Consider the following 19,405-nt stretch of genomic DNA (forward strand, 5'->3'; position numbering starts at 1 on the left):
CTGCGTCCCCACGGCGCCTAACGGCAGCCCCAAGGCACGAGGCACAACCCACGGCTCGCACACGGACACACACAACACAGCGACAGCCAAGCACCGACCTTGGGGTTTATTTTTTTTATCTTTTTTTATTTATTTATTTATTTTTAAACACGCGTTTTTAACCCCACATTTCAGCCCCCGCAGAGGGCTTCCAAACGGGAGCCCCCACTCCGCGTCACCGAGGGCCATCCAGCGCTTGGGAGCGAATCCGCTCACGTAGATCCCGCCCGCGTTCACGGACAAGGGGCGTTTTACCAGGTTCTTACCAGAAAATGCAGGCCCTGCAACGCGACTGCCGAGGAAGGGCAGCACGGTGCACTGCAGCGCTGCAGCAGCCGTCCTGCCGCACGAGCGGCACCGCCGATGCCCATGGTACATACTGTCACTGTACACAGGAACAGGCTMTCTACGTTATATATACACAGTACCAACGTATACGGTACCAACTGTATAGAGCGTAACTATATATCGAGTACCCGCACACCCCAGGCGTCCAAACAAGCTCTAGCAACACCGAGTGAATGCAGCGCTGCACAAGGCTCCGAGGCGGCTTCCCGTGCCCGCTCCTCCAGCCGCCCCGTCCTTCCTCCCGTGAGTCACTTCCTCCTGTGGCTGTGGCTCTTGAGCTCCTCCAGCTCCTTCTCCATCAGGTGGGACTCGGCTGTGGTCTCGGAGAGCTGCAGCGTAGAGGAACAACAGAAACAAGCTGCCGGCCCAGCCTCCACCTCGCGTTGTGTTTGCGGGGCTAAGGCCAGCTCGGCGAGGCCGCGAGCGTCCCGCACCTCCCTGTCCCTGTCCCAGGCACGTCCCAGGCAGCTGCTGTCCCTCCAAACAAGCGCCTGCCTCATTGGAGGAGAAGATAAGGAGCCATCTGKGTCTCACAAGCTCTCTCAGTGACACTCGGGATTTCACAGTGCTCTTTTCCCAGAGATGTTGCTGAGATTTTACAGCCACAACCCAGCACTCCTGGGAGCATTTGCTGAGAGGGAAACTGGAATTTCACACCTCACCAAGACAGCCTCGAGAGATGGATTTGCTCCTCAGTGCAGAAAAGAACAAAAAAGAGCAASCATCTTTCCAGTTTCAAAACACAGAATAAAGGAAGGAAAATGATAATGGGATAAATACTTGTTCAGATTGACATAGAAGTTAACCCACTTAACAAGCAACTGAGCAAAGATTCTCAGTTAGCTTCCAGACTCTAGGTGTGAGAAGCGTAGGGTTGAATTTCAGTTTATACAGGGCCTGGGGGCTCTTTCCCCTGAAGGTTTACAGACACATGAAAGCCCATTTGTCATGCCAAAAGGAAGGTCTTGGAGCCTTAATCTTCTGTGGCCACAAAAGGCGACTGTGACCTGGCTTCCCAAGCGGCAGGAAGGTGGCCCCATACTCAGTGCAGAAAGAGGACACACACTTGCTGAGGCTCCCATGTAATCCTGCCCCAGTCTCCACTGAAGTCAAGCTCTTCTGCCAGGGGAACCTTCCCCCTCTCTTGGGGGGAAGCAGAAGAGATCAGACTTCACTCTCACAGTCACTTTATCATTAAAATCCTCTTGCACGGTAGCATAAAGCAGAGTGCAGAGCATACCCTGCAATGAGAACTGCAGCTTTTGGTGGTCCCAGAGCTTGTGGGACCATTCCCACATTGGAATGGGCAGGCAGTGGCTCAGAGACTCACCATGTCCAGCAGAATATCCACTTTGAGTCGAAGGAGGTTGTTTTCTTCTTCCAGCTGCTGGTTTCGTTTGCGCAAGCGCTGCATTTCCCTGCGATCCCCAGTGAAGCTTCCTGACTCTAGAGGAGACAGAGAGATCAAAATTAGGATTATCGGTCACACAAAACTATTTTGGATCAAAGCAAGAAGAGTTTCATCCTACCTGCGACCCACTGGCCATTTTCAAACTTCAGGCTCTGTCCGGCAAGGTTCATGGTGGGGATGCCATACTCCAGGCCCAGCTCAACCTCACGGGTTGATCTATCCAGCTGCAGGGAGAAGCCCCAACTCTGATCTTCACAGAARTGCAAAGCTTTACCTCTTATCCTCTCTTAATACCTTACAGTGACTGCATTTTGATGGAAGTTGCTWGTGCGACCAGCCCACAAGTCTGAAATCCTACCTCGTGTAGCCACGTGCTGCTACAGTAGAGGAGCCTCTCACTACCAGGCTCCAATCTCCTCTCACACAAGCATACACTCCACCTTGTGCAAAGAAGCTTCATCTCTACACCAAATCCTTACTACCTCGGGACTGAAAGCGGAACATGTTCATTCCTTATGGTCATCACAGAATGATGACCTAAATTTTGTCATCATTCTTGACCTAAGAATGATGTCCTAAAATTCCTAAGGTGTTACAGAACAGGTGAGGCCTGGAGGGAGCTCTGCTGAAGCAGGGTTAGGCTGCCCACAAATGCATCCTATCAGACTTTGAATGTCTTAACGGATGGAGACTCCAAAATCTCTTTAGGTAAATGGTTCTAGTTCGTCTGGTTCTAGTTTTCAGCCACCCTTATAATAATTAAAAAAAAAAAAAGTGTTTTCTGATGTTCCACTTGAATTTCCTGTGTTTCAGTTTGTGCCCATTGCTTTTCACCCTGTCACTGGGCACCACAGAGAGGAGCCTCGTTGTGTCTTCCTTACACACTCCGATCAGATATTTATATATACGGAYGACATCTCCAGAGCTTTCTCCTCACCCATGCTTAAAAGAAAGGATCATCTCCATCGACCTGCTGGAGATGCTCCCCATGGATCTGGATTAGAACCACTAGTTACCAGCTCCTGGGGAAGCCGCTCTGGACTGCGGTGGCTGATAGATGCTACCCTGGCACGTGCCATTGCTACTCGGCATCTGGTCACCAGCCATCAGAAACGGATCCTGTGCCACAGGAGGAAAGGGACAGGGGCGGGAGCATCCAAGGGGAGGATGTCTTAAAAAAACTTTAACATACAAATTCTTAGCACAAACCACCTGCTCCTGGTTAATGAGTACTTAATAGGGCTGCAAGGTGTGGGCTCCAGAACTTACCAAGTGCAAGTTGGAGAGAGAAGCTGACTTTCTGGGCGGCGTTTTCTTCGGGCTAAACGTGTTCCCAAAGAGAGGCATCGTGTCCTACTGCCCGAGTGCCCGTGGCGCTTCCCAATGCTTTGCTCTGGTTTCCAAACACAAAGAAAACGTGAGGATTAGGAATGTTAGGGCTCAAAGGGAAATCTAACCGGCAATTACCTATAGAATTGTCAGGGTTTCATGATTCTGACATTTATAGCTTTTAAGCACTACTTCTTCTTTAAAACAACACATCTTTCCAAACTGTTAGGCAACACCTACTTTTGAGGTCACTGCTTCAAAATAGATGGACTCTTTCAAGAGGTGAAATGTAGGTCGTTGCTACCTCAGCTCTGGTTGTAGCTAAGACACCATCGCTCCTTCAGAGGCTCCTCTCCATCAAAAGTTTCCTCAAGCTAAAAAAAAAGGGCTTTGAATTTTGTGAGGACTTTATTAAATATATATATAAAACACAAATTGGTGCAATTCTGTTGTTTTACAGCCTTTTTTCACCCCCTAAAAGTGCGCCCGGGGCAGAAGCGCCTGGGGAACTACCGAGCAGGGCTGCCCGCCGCCATGACGGGCCGCCCGCCGCCATGACGGGCCGCGCCCCTCCCGCCTCGCACCTGCCGCGCCACGTGACCGCGCGAGCCGCCCGGGGAGGCGGGAACGGCGCGAGGCGCTGACGTCACCCCTCGCGCTAACTCCCCCCGCCCCTCCGCGCGCCCCTCACCTGCGCACGACGTGGCTGCGCCCCCTTCTCTCGCCCCCCCCCCCCGCCGCCTCTGCGCAGGCGCACTCCTCCCCTGCCCGCTCCCCCCACCTCCGAACGGCCCGCGCGGTCCGCCCGCGGGCGGTGGGGGAGCACGGGACGTACCACCCGTGAGGGAGGGGGGGGCTCTGGAGGTCTCGCCCTGGGAAACGGCGCTGGGGAGCACGGTGGGATTTATCCCACCTCGCGGCAACCATGGGACACGTCTCTCAAGCTCCCCTCCACATCTTACCCGCGGAACAAGCGGGAGCAGCGAGGGAAGAGCATGCCCGGACATCCCTCCCTTTCCCCGCGTGGTCGCGCCAGCCCCGCGCGCGGGGGCGGCCGAGCCGGACTGTTCCATGGCGCTCCCCTTAGCTGGGGGGGGGGGGAAGACGCGCCGCGGCAGCCCCCGCACTTACCGCTCGCGTGGGCTCGGCCGCCGCGCGCCACGGAGCCGTTGGCGGCCGTTGCGTTGCCGTGGTGACGGCGGGGCGCGCTCCTCCTCCTTCCCCCCCGGCCCCGCGGCGCCCGCGCCGCCCGTGAGGGGGATGGAGGCGGCGGCCTCGGCCTCGCGGGGCGACGTGCAGGGGCCGCCGCCGTGGGAGCCGCCGCCGCTGTGGGAGGCGGCGGAGGCCGCGCCGGAGGGCGCCGAGGAGGGCCCGGCCGGTATCCTCAGCGGAGGGAATCTCCTTGTTTGGGAACTGGGGGAAGTCCAGGGTGCCTGCGGTTCTGGACTCCGGGCGCTTGTTTYCCCTCAGCTTTCCCCCGAAACAGCCGCTGTGTCCCAGGCAGGCTGCAGGGCTTCCCTGCTCAGCAGCGGAGACAGAGCCCGCTTTGCTTGGTTGTTTTATCTCCTTTTTATTAATGAGATAGCGGGCTAATGACCTGCCTGAAAGGCAAACAATAAGGAAAGCAAAAGGAGGGAGAGGGAATAAAAGTGCCAGGAAGGAGAGGAGAAAATGTGACAGGAGGGTCTCCAGCCTTTCCATTTTGTTTACACGTTTATTCATATTTCACAACCATGTTCCTTGACGGTCTTTTCATTCTCAGACTGCTCCATTGGCACTCTGGCTGAAGTGAACCAGAAAATTGTTCACTCAGAACAAGAATTTGAGAGCTACCACAATGCCAACATGGTGACTGCAGACGAGGAAGATCTCCAGTGCTAGAGTGTATTCCAGTGGTCCAGATAATAGTATAAATCTTCCTGGACATGTGCTTTAAAAACAGTGGCCCAACATACTAGAATATATGRGCTTCTAGCCCTGTGTGTTAAAATCTGTGCACTGGAAATTCATCATCTTTTTATGAGAGGAGGTTACAGCAAAACCCTTAAAACTAGAGCAAAAACTCGCAGCTCTAAATAGAGGTTTTGTGGCTTTTATCAACCTTTATATGCATGTGTGTGGGCATATATTGCATAGGAGGATAAAAAGATCAATGGCCAGAAATAAAGTGAGAGCAAGAATCCTGGAAGGAAGATTGGGACAACATAGACTCATGGTTTTGAACTGAAAAAAAAAAAAAATGTAGCCAATATAAGTGCTTTTGATAGTCATAGACCACACATGACAGTGGAACTGAGCTCTTAATGCTCGTTTTCTTTCTTTCTTTCTTTTTTTTTTCCTTACTGTTGTCAAAGGCAATGAAACATCTTGAGTTTTCAAAGAGATACTCGGAGAAGAAGAGCTCCAGACAAGAGGAGTCATTCCCTGGGACACCCAAAGACAAAGGCACATATATTTCCTGTGTAGATACTTCAGGGGTTTGTTASGGAGAAAAGGAATGGACGTTAAGGAGCTCTGGTCAGGACATACGCTGCCATGTATACAGGGATCTTGATGTTCATCTTCCTAGAAGACTCCTCTATTTAGTTTCTGCTGCCTRCTTCCAAACTGGAATAAGCCACCAGCATCTCTGTGTTCAGCATAGCCGTGCGTGAGAGTTCGGTTTGCAGGAAACAGGTTAAGGGCTGCGATATGTTACAAACTGTCCCGTTTATTAAGGGTCTCAGTGAATCTGTGACAAAGCCGGAGGCACGACTTGGTTGCGTGGCATGTATCATGCAGAAAACATCTTTGTTCTGTGTGTTGCTGGAAACATAATTATCCCAGTTAGTATTGGAATACTTCCTGTTTATCATAATCTTGATGTGTTCATATATTTTTTTTCCTAGAGATGATTTGAGGGGGGAAAAAAACTGCCTTACAACACTATGAGATCAAAATCTAGTGACATATACCACATAAGTTGATACCTGTCATAAATATTCAAATACTGTAAACAAGTTGCGTGTTAACCTTTAGCTAAGGTTACCACCTTTAGCTAAGGTTACCACCTTAGCAAAGATCCTTCCTATTTGTTTGTGTGTTTTGTTCGTTTTTGTTTGTTTGTTCTAATAGTAAGAAACTGGGGTGTTCAGTGTTCCACTCCCTTTTCCTTAAATACTCCCCAGTATATTTCAGAATAGGCACATGGCACAGCAGAGACCATGCCTTATCACTTATGATTGATCTGAATTTGCTCTCCAATATGCCCTGGTGTGACCTCAGTATTCTCAGGCTTTTCTTTTCTCTGCAGATCAAGGCAGAAGGAAGACACGTAGCTTCATGCAGAAGTGCAGCCACGCTTTGCAGGGCTCAGATGTTGACGTGCTGGCTCAGGTCAGGTTCACTTCAGAAGTGATTAACCTGTTTTCAAGAGACGGAATCCTTCCCCCTCCTTCTGTCCATGATGCACTTCTTGAGAGAAAAACAGAATCCATTTTTTTTTCTAGGAGATCTTTTAGAGGCAACTGAGGCCTAAACTTTGGTTTTGAAGATGGTTTTGTAAGGTTTAAGAATGCTAACCTGTATCAGCTCACTGACTGCCAAGTGATTTACTTATTAACAATCTGATAAGATGTGATAGGTGACTAATGCATCTGTTTCCTCCCATATGCATCCTAGAGATTAAAAATACTTTATACTCTTTAAAGTGACATTTTATGTTAATTTTACTGTCACTTATTTTTTAAGTCTCATCAGAGTCTTGTGGGACACAGAAGAAAAAACAGATTATGTATTATCAGAACATGTTAGAAACTTCCTTGCTGTGTCCTTTCTTTCCCATCCCACCCCCAAAATGCCAGAGTACTTCAGAACAGGGCACAGTGGAAACGTACCAATATCCCGGATACAATAAGTATAAACTGACACCACTGCCAAATGGGATATTGCTCACAGATGTCGTGGAGAAAACACTGCGTGCTCAGAGAAAGTCCKCAAGTGGAAAGGTATATTTATGACTTGGACAAAGCCAGGCAGCCTGGTTAAAAAGGTTTTAAAAAAAGGCCTTTTTAGTTATTTGTTTATTTATTGCCAGACTTTACTTCCTACAAGAACACTGCGGAATTTCCTTACTTCACCAGTCTCCCAGGCCATTCTGGTGGATAGCTTTTGGTGGCTCTTTCTCCACTTCTATCAGGTGAGGTATCAAGGCAAGCTGCTTGTTGCTATTTCTAGCATTGCTTCCCAGGATATTGCAATATTTTCTCGCCATGGGATAGTTTGGCTTGTGATGCTACATGATATTGAAGCATTATGGGCARCGTTGTGCGTGTAGCACACAGCACTGTGGACTTTTTGTAATAGATGAAAGCTGCTTTTGGCAGTTTGCAGCTCTTTAGGCTTTTTCTGTCCAAGAGCAATCCAGAATCTATAGGTTAGAGGACCTCAGAGTTGCTTTTAAATCTATAGTGTATTTCAGTTGGTTTGCTTTTTCATATATATTGTAAGATTATTTTGTTCTAATAATAACAGAAATCCCAGTGACTAGAAAAATCAGTAGACCCACTCTAGGCTTACTCAGATGTCAGAGAATGTTTATTTTTTGATTTCTGCTGCTTAAAATCTGTTACATGTACTGATGGGCTACACTAAACCAAGTTTAAAAACTAAAAAATGATTTTTTTTTTGCATAATGAAATTACTTCCACACCCAATTAATTTCTTTCATTTGAGATATTCCTGTCTCCTTGGTGCTCTGTGCTCTGGAGTCAGTTAAGCCCCTTCTGATAAAGAAACCCCTCTTTTTCTCCCATTATCTCTCCTTTTCATGACAGCCCAACCCAGCAATAGAGGAACAGCTGTTTGATCGTATTGCAAAGAATTACGCTTTCCTCCTGCTTGACTATCACCAATTCCGCCACCAGGAGGCCTTCATTGAGGTGAAGTTAGACAGAGAAAACAAAAAGGCTCTTATTTCAAACAGTGAAATGAGATGGAGAAATCCATTGCCACAGCAGTAATCTAAAACTAATACTATAAGTTGATTTTTGCAAGAATCCTGGTATCCMACTCTCAGCTGGACCGTTAACTTTTGTGCATATTGGGAGCATCATGGGTGGTAGCCCTGCAGTTTGAATCTAGTGATAGCCAGGGAAGTTCATGCTTTTGTGTTTTGAATAATAAACCTTCTAATAAAATAATATGGTGGGAAAACAGTGTTTTAATTTCTAGTTGCTGCCCTCTGCTCTCTCTGTCATCCACGAACTGTACTTCAACCTACTCTTTTAGTCAGTTATATACATATTCCCTGGGTCTTTTTTGTTTGTTTTGTTTTTCCTCCAAAGTCTTTGCCTCAGAGCAGGTTGTTATTGTCTCCTAAAAACTCTGAATATCTATACTAACAGCCCAATTCCTCTCTTTCTTTATGCTAACCTGWTTTTCTGTAAAGAAAGAAGGAAGGGAAATATATTTTTTTTAATATTGTACCTTTTTTTCTAATTATGGGGCCTGCATCATTTGAAACTTTAGGTATCCCTTAATCCAAAATGAAGAATATATAAACTTTCAGATTACCTAGGCAGTAAAAGTTTTTCTGAACTAGAAAACTGGGGCATTGATAACTGTGCCAATACTCAAGCTAAGTATTCAAAGTAGCAGTCATCCCTTTGGGTGAAATGCAGACTTTGTCATTCCAGATCTGTTCTAAGAACAGCTCTCAGCTAAAATGTCTATGGGGTTGTGATTTTTCTTTGCTTAACTCCTAGGCTTTCCCTTCATTGCTGAGTCAAGCCTTGTACGTTTGCTTTTGCTCTGGTTTCCCAAGATCACATTTCAATACTGATGAGTTCAAGACACAGCTCTGTAATACAATTTCAGAGTGGATGGCAGGTGAGAGAGGTTTTTGTTTCTGTCCAAAAGTGCAGCTCGTGCAAGCATAGGCTCAAAATTGTGCTATTCCTTGTTTTTTAAACTCCCCCTCTGCCCAGAATTCAGACATTCTTTTCAGACATTTACATTTATTTACATGACTGTTTCTTACATGTGCTAGCATGTAAAACAATAGACTGTAACCCCTGATGGATCCCCTGAGCAAAACAGCAGAAGAAGTGGGTAAGATGCGCTCTGTATGCAGCTTATGTGCCCCTGAAGAGGGGTCTGAATCACCCTGTTGCTGTCCCCACCACAGTGCCCACCTGGATGGGTCCCACTCCCTGCTACCTACCGGCTTCTGCGTCTTTGGTTTCCTTCTTCTCAGTGCCTCTCTCTTGCTATCACTGTTTCTCTTTTGTGAATGACTTAAGATCTCCTTTTCAGAAAACTATGAAATATTAAACTTCTAGTCTATAGTTCCTAATTAGTAGATTCAAGGAGACTGTACTACTGTAAACCTCTTTCTTATGTTCTGCTCTAACCTTCCATAGCTGGCAACTGTTGGAGACAAGATGTAGCAGGCCTTTTGCCCGAGCTACTCCGAGATTTATAAACGGAGCAAGCAGGGTCTAGCTTTTAAATCTACTTCTAAACTTATTTATGGGGTGTCTTAGAGGAATATCATCTGTGTTTGGTCTGTACACACAAATGATGCAGCATCACGTGGAATAATGTGAAGCTTAGTGTGTATAGTGCACACTGATGATGTAAGAAAAGTACTATTTTTTTCTCTTTCTTGTTCATTTGTTGTTTCTTCTTTCTGTCCTCTCAGGCACACTACCAATCCCACAAAGCTACAATAACTGGGACTACTCCCAGTTAGAACCGGAGAGATTCAAGATGAGCAATCTGGAGTCACCAAAAGGGAAGCGTGGAAATAGTAAGGACACTGATGAAAACAGTTCTCCATAATTATTTCTGAGCTAAATAGGGGTTAAGTATCCAGAACAGGCCTCCACTTTTCTTCCCAGGATGTCCTGGGGAGAAATCCACAGATCTTATTCCATGTTGGTACTCTATGTTGGGAAGGTATGTCTGCAGGCTGCCTTTTATGAAAAGCAGGATCAGGAATATGATGAGTTGCATGATGTGGTGTCTACAGTAACATGAAAGTGGACCCTGTGTTCCCTAAAGTCATTCCCAGTCCTGGATGTCTCACGTAAGCATGTGTGCAAATGAGGTGGCTTTTCAGGAATGACGAGGATAAAAGCTAGGAACGACTAGTGTAAAAGCTATTCAAGGATACGCAGGAGATTGAGAGTCTGTTTCTATGGGGCCTGCAAAGGCCAGGTGCTGTAGGAKCAACCATGCTGAATGTATGTTTTATTTACTGTTTTTTGCTGTTTTAAAGCTGCACTGTTTTTAGGGGTAGTGAGGGATGCAAATATAAGTAGCTTATTCTACTCACTGAGAGCCTCAGGGACCACACAGAAGTGGTTTTAGTAGTTTTCAGCTTCTATCACATAAATAGCTGTATAGTGGTGTTGCATTTAAAGGGGACAAGGCAGGATCTTCACGGATTCATAGGGAAAAGAGAGAACCTTGAAAATATAGGTTATGAACAAAGCATCCAAAATCAAGATGCCCAAGAAAAATGAGCCTGGTAAGGGAGCTGTCTCTACATAAAGTTCCAAGTCCTAGATTCAAAACTGATTAACTGTTTTTTTTTTGTGTGTTTTTCATTCTCTCTGCTTTCCCCAGATTTCTTCAAAGCCAGCAGCAGTCCAGAGAAGACTAACAGGCACAGTCTACCTCAATGGAAGGTAAAAAGTGTGTTCACAAAGATGAACAACCAGCAAGCAGACATGTCCCAGAAGCCAAGGCTTTAACTGGAAGTAGCCATTGCTGATCTCATCTTTTCTCTTGTTCCTGCTACTGACCAGATTTTTGTTTTGATGAATTTATCTGTCACATGACATGAAAAGAGGCTTTTCTTTCACCRTTAGGAAGGCATTCCTTATTCCATTGCCTATAAATGTACTCTCCAAACAAAGACACACAGCAGATAGCTCCTTCAGAAAAGAAGCAAGGGAAGAAAAGGCAAAACTATATTGAACTCTGATATATGCACCAAGTGCATATTGTGAAAAATTTCATGTTTATAACATTAATGGGAAGGGAAGGAGCACCATATTTAGAAATTGGTTTACAGTGCACAAAACTACGTGATTTAATTTATTTTGGAAGTAAAAGCAGATAAAATTCTGAGTCTCTGAAGGCTTAAATTATGTTAAATCAAAAGAAATCTAAATTGTTTTCATGGGTTAGCAGGCAAACTTTTTTTTTTTTTCCCCCAAATCATTAATTTTCTGCTGAAGTAACAAACTACTTCTATTTCCAATTTAAACAACTCATAGACTCATAGTGATAACTTGCTATCAGGGATTGTAGTGGTATGTCAAGCCTTGTGCAGAACATGGGAAAACATTCCACCTAAATTGAGTCAGGTGAGCCCATTTTCCACAGGCTCCAAAAAAAAAAAAAAAAAAAAAAAAAAAAAAAAAAAAAANGATCTAGTCAGTAAACAATGAGGACTGCAGTTTGCAAAACAGGTCTCCTGATTTCATAGTTAGTTACCTCTCAAGTAGTTATGCTTTCAGAATAATCCACAGTAAGTGCTCATTTTGCAGGCCCTGGGAACTGCATTGCAGCTGCTTTAGATGTGGCTTTAATTATGAGGCTTTCAGTGAACTGCTGTTTTGAATTCTTGAGGTATGACTGACCTGGATGATAGGCTAATGCAAAAGCATTACTRTTGTTTTGGATCCAAAATACAAAATATCTTACAGCATCTATTRGAAGTTCATTGTTCTTTATCGGGTAAGTGTTTTGTGAGTGTGTTAGGAGGAAGGGAAAAGATGGTTGTTTCTCATGCAAACAATTGAAAAGTTCTAAGCATAGAGAGCAGTTAAAGGAAGAAAGAGAAGAGTAAAAAGCATATGTGAACAAAGTAGCACAGAAAGAAAGTATGAACTGTGAAAGGAATAGGAATGGTAAATATAGAGAGAGACTAGATTTAATAGGAGTCTAGAAACACTGAACCTGATAGAGAAACCAGCGAGAATAGTCAAAGGTGCTACTGATACAGCCAATCATTCTGCAGAAATGCTTTGAGAATAAACTGGATCGCATTGTTCTTAAACTGGCTTTTGATTTTTCCTGTGCTGTACATTGAAGTGGGAAAGGGTGATCAGYACAAAGATTTTTGTTAAATTCTACATGCTTGGAATGTAAGTTGGCAATAGAGCAAGGCTTTCTCTGTAAAATCTGAAATTAGGGACCCTGAATTCTAGTCCCTGAAATATTCAGGGACTTTTTTTGTTTGTTTGTTTGTTTTTGTTTTGTTTTCCAAAGATCTGCATATTGGAAGTGGGAATGTCTTTATGTTGTGCTTTGTTCATTTTATGGAAGCAATTTCTGGAGTTGATCAATCTTGAGAAATGCAAAATCCTAGCTTGCTTCAGCTAGAGACGGCTGACTGCAGCGATGGCTGAGCATTTTATGGAACAGTTTAGTCACTTACTTTTTACTAGTTAAAGACATTGTCCTGGCATCATAGCTATTTTCCTAACCTATAATTACCTTCTACCACCCTGAAATTTCTTCTACAATTGCAGCTGGATGTTTTTATTCCTTTTCCTGTGACTGCACTGTGGTTTTCCTAGCACTAGTRCTTCTATATTTTACCCAGGAACAGTAATGTTTCACTTATGGATTAACTAGATTTTTTCTTTTTTCAAACATGTACATGAAAATTGAGGTATTAATCCAACCAACATGGCAAATGACTCAAACTCTTTTTCTGTTTTTCTTTTTTTTTTTCTTTTTGCTTGAAGGAACTAAAACATGGACAGGCTTCTAGCAAGTACCAACCTCATCAGACAAGCAAAGACATCAGGCCCAAACAAACGAAAGATAAAGTAGTGACTTTTCCAGGTATATGACTGGGAAGAAATGTAAAGTGTTATTTACTTTACTAAGACTTTGGAGGCTTGCTGTTCCACGGCTCTTTTCCATACAATAATATGCACTCCATGCAAAGCAGGAAGGTGTGCGTGCATATATATAGGTATATGTTTGTTGATCCCAGGTAGCTGGAATCCATCACAGCTGCTTGTATGATGTATATCGTGTGTGTATGTGTAATTAGTGTAAATACTTCCTTACATACTGGATTCACTGACATGCTAAATCGAGGTCACCATATTCCTACTGCTTGTTCCTTATTACAGACTTGCAGACCCAAGATGCAAAGCTTGGAAAGGATCAGATGGAAAGTTGGAAGGAGACTCAACATATGCTGAAAACCATGAGATTAAAAGCAGCACCTCATCCTAGAGAGGTGTGTAGTGTTTGAAGAAAGAATGGGACAGGTTGCCCTAGGCTGAGTGACTTTTTCTGTCTTCTGCAGACAATAGCTGGTCTTGCTACTATCTACATATTTCCTGCAATACAGAAAAAAACAATCTAAAGGGCAGTTGCTGGTATGGGAGCAGTCTGGTTTTGGGCTGCTTAGTGTTGTTCTCTGTCCCTAAGCCAGTAAGATCCTTCTCCTGTCCCTGTTAAAACCTTCATCTTCCAAAGAATGGCTGAGAGGACTTGGCTCTTTTCTCTGGAGTGGGTCCTACACAGACTGTAAATAACCTCCATTGTATTCAAATTATTGACAAATACTGCTTCCAAATTCCAGCGCTTTGTGTAARTTTCTATTTTTATACCAAGGACAGTTTTGAAGTGTGTAGCTGTGTGTGCTTTTCAACTTAACATTTGCTTTTTAGAGACTTTCATACAGTGTTGGTGACAAACTCTATACTGCGTGCTTACTTATACTGTGTCAGGAATTTCCTTTCTTCTTCTGTCTAATATGTAAACTGAAGCAACTCCAAAAAAACCCTCTCAGACTCCAGAGATGATTTGCAGATGCTTTTACTTTGGCTAGAGAGAGTGTCTTCAAGCTCTCTTGGTCATTCCTTACAGAGGTGGCTGTTAACGCTCATCAGCTTCTTAGCTCCATTTGCTTTTGCTGCATTAGCCCCGTGACAGCTGGGGTGGGGAACAGTGGCTTTTTAGCTAAAAACATCTCCTGACTGCAACTATAATACCAAATATTACTTTGAAATCCAAGAGTTAACTAYAGTGTGCCATGTGCTCTCCTACCTGTCACGTATCCATTTCCCTAGGAAAAGGGATCATGTGTGCAATTTGGTTTTAGAATCCCGGAGCAATTCCTCCTTTGCATTGCCTGGCCATTAAAGCAGCAAGTGCTGCCATAATGACCCCATTAAGTGGGAAAAGAATAATAAACACAGACTAGGCCAACATAGGAAGAAAAACATGCAGTGGATACTGGGGCTTATATGGAGTTCAGGGGGAGTTGTGTACCTCCCACTGAGGTTGAATTTCCTCCCACAGTTGAGTTTCAGAGACAGATGAGTATCATTTATAATCACCAATTGAGTAAAAGCACCAGGAGGAGAGCTGATAAATTTTCTTCAGATACAGAGGGAATTATGGAGAAAGATGCAATTGCAAGGCTGATCAAGACACCATGATAATCCAAGGAAAGGGAAACAGACTCAAACATAATCAGGTTAATAAATCACTGAATTTTAAAAATGCAAAAATGAAGAAAATTATTAGCTGGACCATTATTGTAAAGTAAGGCTCTAGGGATAGCAAACCTGAAGGAAGAATTATTTTAAGGCTGACTGCAGCTCTTTCAAGAGCTCAAAATAATTGTGTGATGATACTGTCAATGCCTATCTGAGTTGGGAAATGAAATCACTTGTGATCTCTTTTGGCCACTAGCCTGGCAAACATATGGAATACAAAGGGAGCAAGATTGTTTTTTTTTTTTTTTTTTTTTTTTTTCTTGCACACAACCTCGCTTGTAGTAGCAGCAGGCAAAGCCAAGAGTGGAAAACTGGCCAAGGGATGGGACTGGTTCTGAAGCACCGCTGGTTTAAAACAAAAGCTGCTACCAACTAAGAGGCAGTGACAGAAAACTTTGATTTTTCCAAAGCCACAAGATATGTGGAGACACTTTAAAAATAATTACTTTTGCAAGCAGAGGTTCTTTAATTTTTGGTTTGTTTGTTTTAACAAATGTCTGTCGGACCCATGCTGAACCTCTTCCAACTTTGATTTTTTTTTCTTGTAAAATGCTGTTCTTGCATGTGACAYGTGAACTGTGTTGTAACCTGGAAAATTAAAATGTCTCTACTGCCTGCACTTTAAATACATACTTGTTTCCGAAATGTTCCAATGAAAATGCTGGGCTGAGTACAAAACACAGCACTGTACTTCATGTCATTATTCAGTCTACTTGACAACACAACGCTCAGCTTCTGTGAGCTGGAATATATTTGAGGAAAACATACTCCATTAATTATAACTTTTTAAACTCGTAACACTGAATGCCATTTATATATATATATATATAAATATTCTGGTTGTAAAACTGCTTTGTTTTATTTTAGATTGTATTTCAGCTCTATTGTGTGATTAAATTAGAGGAGCATTGTCTTTTGTTTTTGCAATGACAGTTAAGAAAATACTCGCAGTATTGCCAGCTTGTTTGTATTAGCAATCAGCATTTCTTTGGTGTGAAGAATGCACACACAGTACTGTGGTTTGCAACATAGTAAATGCATCTATCAGGCAATTTTCTTGTTTTAGCTCCATTTTGGTGAGTGTTGTGTTTAATTTTTTTTCTTTTTCAGCTTTCTCCTAAACAAGGCTCTCTTTGCTCCTATCTCTCTCCCTCATTTTTGTTCAGATGAGCAGCACAATTAATGCAAGTAGTAGAAACGGAAAGCCGTTTAGGTAAGGGAAAATATGAGAAATGGCTTTCTGACTTTAGCCCAGGGGTCTAACTCTAGAAGGAGCAACAGGAGATGTTAGTCAGGGAGAGCATTTGAGCCAGGCCACACTCCATAGTCCGCTCTGACGCTGCCTTAGTGTCGGATTAGCCTTGCTCTGTGCCTCAGTCTCTTGGATTATTCACTTGTGGCCTTTAACCAGGTCTGAGGATGAGCTTTAACTCAAATGCAGGCTTGTTAATTGCTGTAATTGCTTTAGCTACAGCCAGGATATATGCTTAATCCATGACTGTCTGTCCTTGGTATTGGGTTTCCTTTGAGCTGAGAGTGCCCCTGTGCTTGTTCTAGCTTGTCAGCTCCCAGTGAAATCCAGCAGTATTTCAGCCTCTAGTTAATAAAGCATGTTGTTACGCTTAAAATCCTATTTATGGGCAAAGAGGAAGCACAACTCATATGCAAGTAAAGCCAAGAACTTAGCTGTTTTGTCCAGCTTCAGCTCAGCATTTCTGTGACCGAGTTCTTTATGCCAGGGGGTCCCCACGCCAGGCACATGTCCTGCTCACGTACCTGTGCTCCTAGRCACTGCATCCTGTGTGTCAACTTCTCAAGGCCTCTGCTACAGTGCCAGGCCTGTAATGYTCTTGTGTTGCATCACTGACTCGTGTTCTTTGCCCTTTTAAAACTAGAAGCTAGGTCAAAGTGTAGTGCCTATTTTTTTAATGTATTATGTAGTGAATGATGGAAAGCAAGGGAATTGCAAGGATAGTTATGCCCTGAAACGGTTCTTTCTCAGAGACCTCTGGTAAAAGATCTAGTCTCCCCAGGCAAACAAACATCTTTCAGGTTTAGTTGATTTCTAGTTTGAACTAGATAATCTCTTGATGTCCTTGACAACCCTCTTTTTTTCTCTATTATTAGTTGTGGKTTTTTTTCTTAATAAATGCATTGTGTATTCTGAAAATGGAAAGCCCCTCTTATCTCCCTTGTCTGCTTGATGCAGTCTGCATATGATGTGTTGATGCATGTTACCAGAATGGCTGCAACTTCAGTTARGTTTTGCAAAGCTTAAAAGATGCTTTTTTTTTTCCCAGTCTGCATTTTTATATTTATTTATCATGTCATCATTTATTATATATGGATAATTAGTAATTTTACAATAATTATTAAAATGTTCACATTGATGAATGGATTGCTATTTCTTCTGATTTTGCATAATTACATACTGACAAGTTATTTTTTTTTTTTTCTGACTGAGAAAACTTTTCCTGAAATCTCCATCTTTTGGGGGTGTGGGGTTGGGGGGAGGCTGGTGGGAGGGAGGGAGAAGGATAGTTAGTTAATTCTGGTTTGCATCTTTTTCTTTTGCAGTCACATCCAGCTTGTCATGGTCCTGACTTCACCTGGCATCTCTTCAATATCAATGGACACAGCCCTCTAATTCATCGTTACCTCCAGAGCTGCAATGCTGAACCACGCTCTGGGCAGGACATCTTGATACGCAGAAGAGAGATCTCTAACCCTATACCATATCCTTAATGATTAATTCAAAATAAATTAGCAGTGTAAAATCTTTATTTTTAATGCAGGATTACTTACATAGCATACTTAAGTATAGCATACTTATATACTTAAGTATGCTATACTTAATAGTAAGTATAGCATACTTATATACTTAAGTATGCTATACTTAATAGCATACTACTGAATATTTTGTCTGGGCCTTGCCTAAAGATGGCAGACTTGGAAAGGGACTCCACACAACCCTACAGTGTGATCCCTCTTCCTTCTATGTAGGCCCATTTTAACCACGTAAACCTCTTGTTACTCCTATCTGGTCTATGAAGCTTGACTGATTTTTACTTCGTTATTCCCATCCYAGCTTTTTCAGTTCATTTTAATTGTGACCAAAAAGAAGGAAAACACAAGTGAGATTTTCCTTCACGCAAAACCTACAGCATCGACCCCAACATATGCAGACCTTATCCAAGAGAGTTTCAGGCGTATTCACACAATGAACGCTGCATTCAGAGAAGTATACCAGAGGCACTGCAGAGAAATTAAGGATTTCGACCAGAGGCAGCAGAAAGAGCAGCAAGAATTCCTTAGGTACGAAAAGACTGTATGGTCTCCTCCTACTGTGTTCTGATAATGTGAATTCAATTCTGCTATTCCTCTCTCTTGCTAGAGGTSCCACCTGTTAGCTAACACCCATATTCATATATTCGCCCATATTCACCCATATATGAAGAGCTTTCGGATGTGGTCAAAGAGATGTGGTGTATGTAGTTAGTTAGACAYAAAAGCTTGGGGGTATATTAAAGCAGTATGGCCTTTCCCTGAGACGGACTTAGATGGAATCTGCCTAGTACTCCCTAAGGGTGTCAAATCAGCAGATTTTGTTTTGGAAGTAAGTAATTTTCATAAGGTCACTGCAGGAGGAGCTAAAGTGAAGCATTAAATATGATTCTATCTAGATTGGAAATTGTAAATAAATTTAAATTTAAATCGTAAATAAACATAAATTCCAAAGCAGTRTAGGACTCATATATTACTTTGATTGCTTTAGGAGATGTAAAAAATATTTTGTGCTTGTTAATATTTGGATTGCTTTTAAACTATTTAATATTCCTTGTTTTTGTCACCTTCCCTTCATTCTCTTCTCACCATGCATTTTCAACTTTACAGGAAGAAAAAGCAATTACTTCAAGAAAGCAGAAAGCTGAAGAATCTGAAATAATCACCGTATCTTCAACCAAAAGTATTCTGCAATTCTGAGAAGATTTCAGGAGTGTCAGAAAAAGAAAAAAAAAAACATTTTTTGTCAGGAACCAACTTTAGATGAAATGGTTTTCTATGGAAAGCAGAAGACATAGGACCTCCAAAATAGATCTTGATGGGATGTTCTCCAGCGGCCAACCATGAGATTCTTCGGTTCTCATTAGGAATAGGCAACGTGCCAACTTGAAAGCTTGGAGAATAAAGCAGTTCATATATTTGATTCTAGTCCCTTTGATCCACACAAGCCTGAATTCCCCTCCCACACTCCTTCAGTCATGATTTCCTTACTGYAAGAATGGATTAAAATGAGTTTTGAAGATGAAAATATGAGCTGGATATGTAACATTTTTATAGCAAGTGTTGTCATTGGGTCTTATTTGAATTGAGGTAGTCTCAACTTGAAGGAAATGTGGATTACTGTGATTTATTTCTCTGCTGGCATCTCCACTGCAGCTGGAAGTGCACAGATGAGCAGCAAAACCTTTGAGAGCGAAGGAGTAAACCAGGCATGCCTTGACACTTGGCACTGTTGTGTACTCTTATGTAGCATATGCACTTATTATGTAGCATCTCTTGGAAGCCTAATGATTAGTTTCTGATCACATAATATTTTGCAGATGCAGAATCTAAGTTACTATTCAAAGCACTCTGAGGTTGGATATTATCTTCAAATTCTATGCATTCATTGACCCTCTAAGAACTATTTTATGAAGTCAAAGAATAATTGATGGAGGATTRTTTACCCAGTTATTAGCTGTTGCAGGACAGT

At 42.9% G+C, this 19,405-nt stretch overlaps 3 protein-coding genes and 1 long non-coding RNA gene across 5 annotated transcripts in view; 2 read left to right on the forward strand and 2 right to left on the reverse strand.

Moving 5' to 3' along the window:
- The window catches only part of TOMM22 (translocase of outer mitochondrial membrane 22), a 2,307-nt gene extending 1,890 nt beyond the window's left edge, over window positions 1-417 (reverse strand). The window contains exon 1 of the mRNA XM_026039873.1: window positions 256-417. Within this exon, the coding sequence (XP_025895658.1) occupies window positions 256-417 (162 nt within the window). The remainder of the gene's footprint in view (window positions 1-255) is intronic.
- Window positions 165-3,847, reverse strand: CBY1 (chibby family member 1, beta catenin antagonist). Of its 2 annotated transcripts, none has more exons than XM_026039921.1 (6): window positions 3,819-3,847; window positions 3,368-3,501; window positions 3,068-3,191; window positions 1,917-2,022; window positions 1,718-1,833; window positions 165-716 (listed from the first exon to the last, which is right to left on the reverse strand). In XM_026039921.1, exons 3-6 carry the CDS (start codon window positions 3,143-3,145, stop codon window positions 636-638), a joined length of 381 nt encoding a protein of 126 aa, XP_025895706.1. In that variant the 5' UTR covers window positions 3,146-3,191; window positions 3,368-3,501; window positions 3,819-3,847; the 3' UTR covers window positions 165-635. The 2 variants fall into 2 exon arrangements, with proteins under 2 accessions (XP_025895706.1, XP_025895705.1); XM_026039920.1 differs by lacking the exon at window positions 165-716 and adding an exon at window positions 1,048-1,640.
- A 2,034-nt stretch (window positions 3,848-5,881) lies between these two features.
- On the forward strand, window positions 5,882-9,949 carry FAM227A (family with sequence similarity 227 member A). Its single transcript, XM_026039874.1, has 7 exons — window positions 5,882-5,952; window positions 6,420-6,502; window positions 6,970-7,113; window positions 7,203-7,304; window positions 7,942-8,046; window positions 8,872-8,995; window positions 9,810-9,949. The coding sequence occupies exons 2-7, from the start codon at window positions 6,449-6,451 to the stop codon at window positions 9,947-9,949; spliced, it is 669 nt and encodes a 222-aa protein (XP_025895659.1). The 5' UTR covers window positions 5,882-5,952; window positions 6,420-6,448.
- An 800-nt stretch (window positions 9,950-10,749) lies between these two features.
- On the forward strand, window positions 10,750-17,379 carry LOC112947730. The gene is made up of 3 exons (XR_003249469.1): window positions 10,750-10,800; window positions 12,874-12,973; window positions 17,227-17,379. It is a non-coding gene; the product is annotated as an uncharacterized LOC112947730 (long non-coding RNA).
- Window positions 17,380-19,405: the final 2,026 nt, after the last annotated feature.

Source organism: Nothoprocta perdicaria, unplaced genomic scaffold (genome assembly GCF_003342845.1).
Source record: "Nothoprocta perdicaria isolate Ctin4 unplaced genomic scaffold, notPer1 scaffold_244, whole genome shotgun sequence".
NCBI lineage: Eukaryota > Metazoa > Chordata > Aves > Tinamiformes > Tinamidae > Nothoprocta > Nothoprocta perdicaria.

Excerpts from the sequence above, each read along its gene's own strand:
- CBY1 (XM_026039920.1), bottom strand. The coding sequence starts at position 3,145 with ATGCCTCTCTTTGGGAACACGTTTAGCCCGAAGAAAACGCCGCCCAGA. Across the intron at positions 2,023-3,067 it reads CTCTCTCCAACTTGCACTTG|CTGGATAGATCAACCCGTGA; the intron begins GTAAGTTCTGGA and ends TTCTCCCTGCAG. Across the intron at positions 1,834-1,916 it reads AAATGGCCAGTGGGTCGCAG|AGTCAGGAAGCTTCACTGGG; the intron begins GTAGGATGAAAC and ends TGTCTCCTCTAG.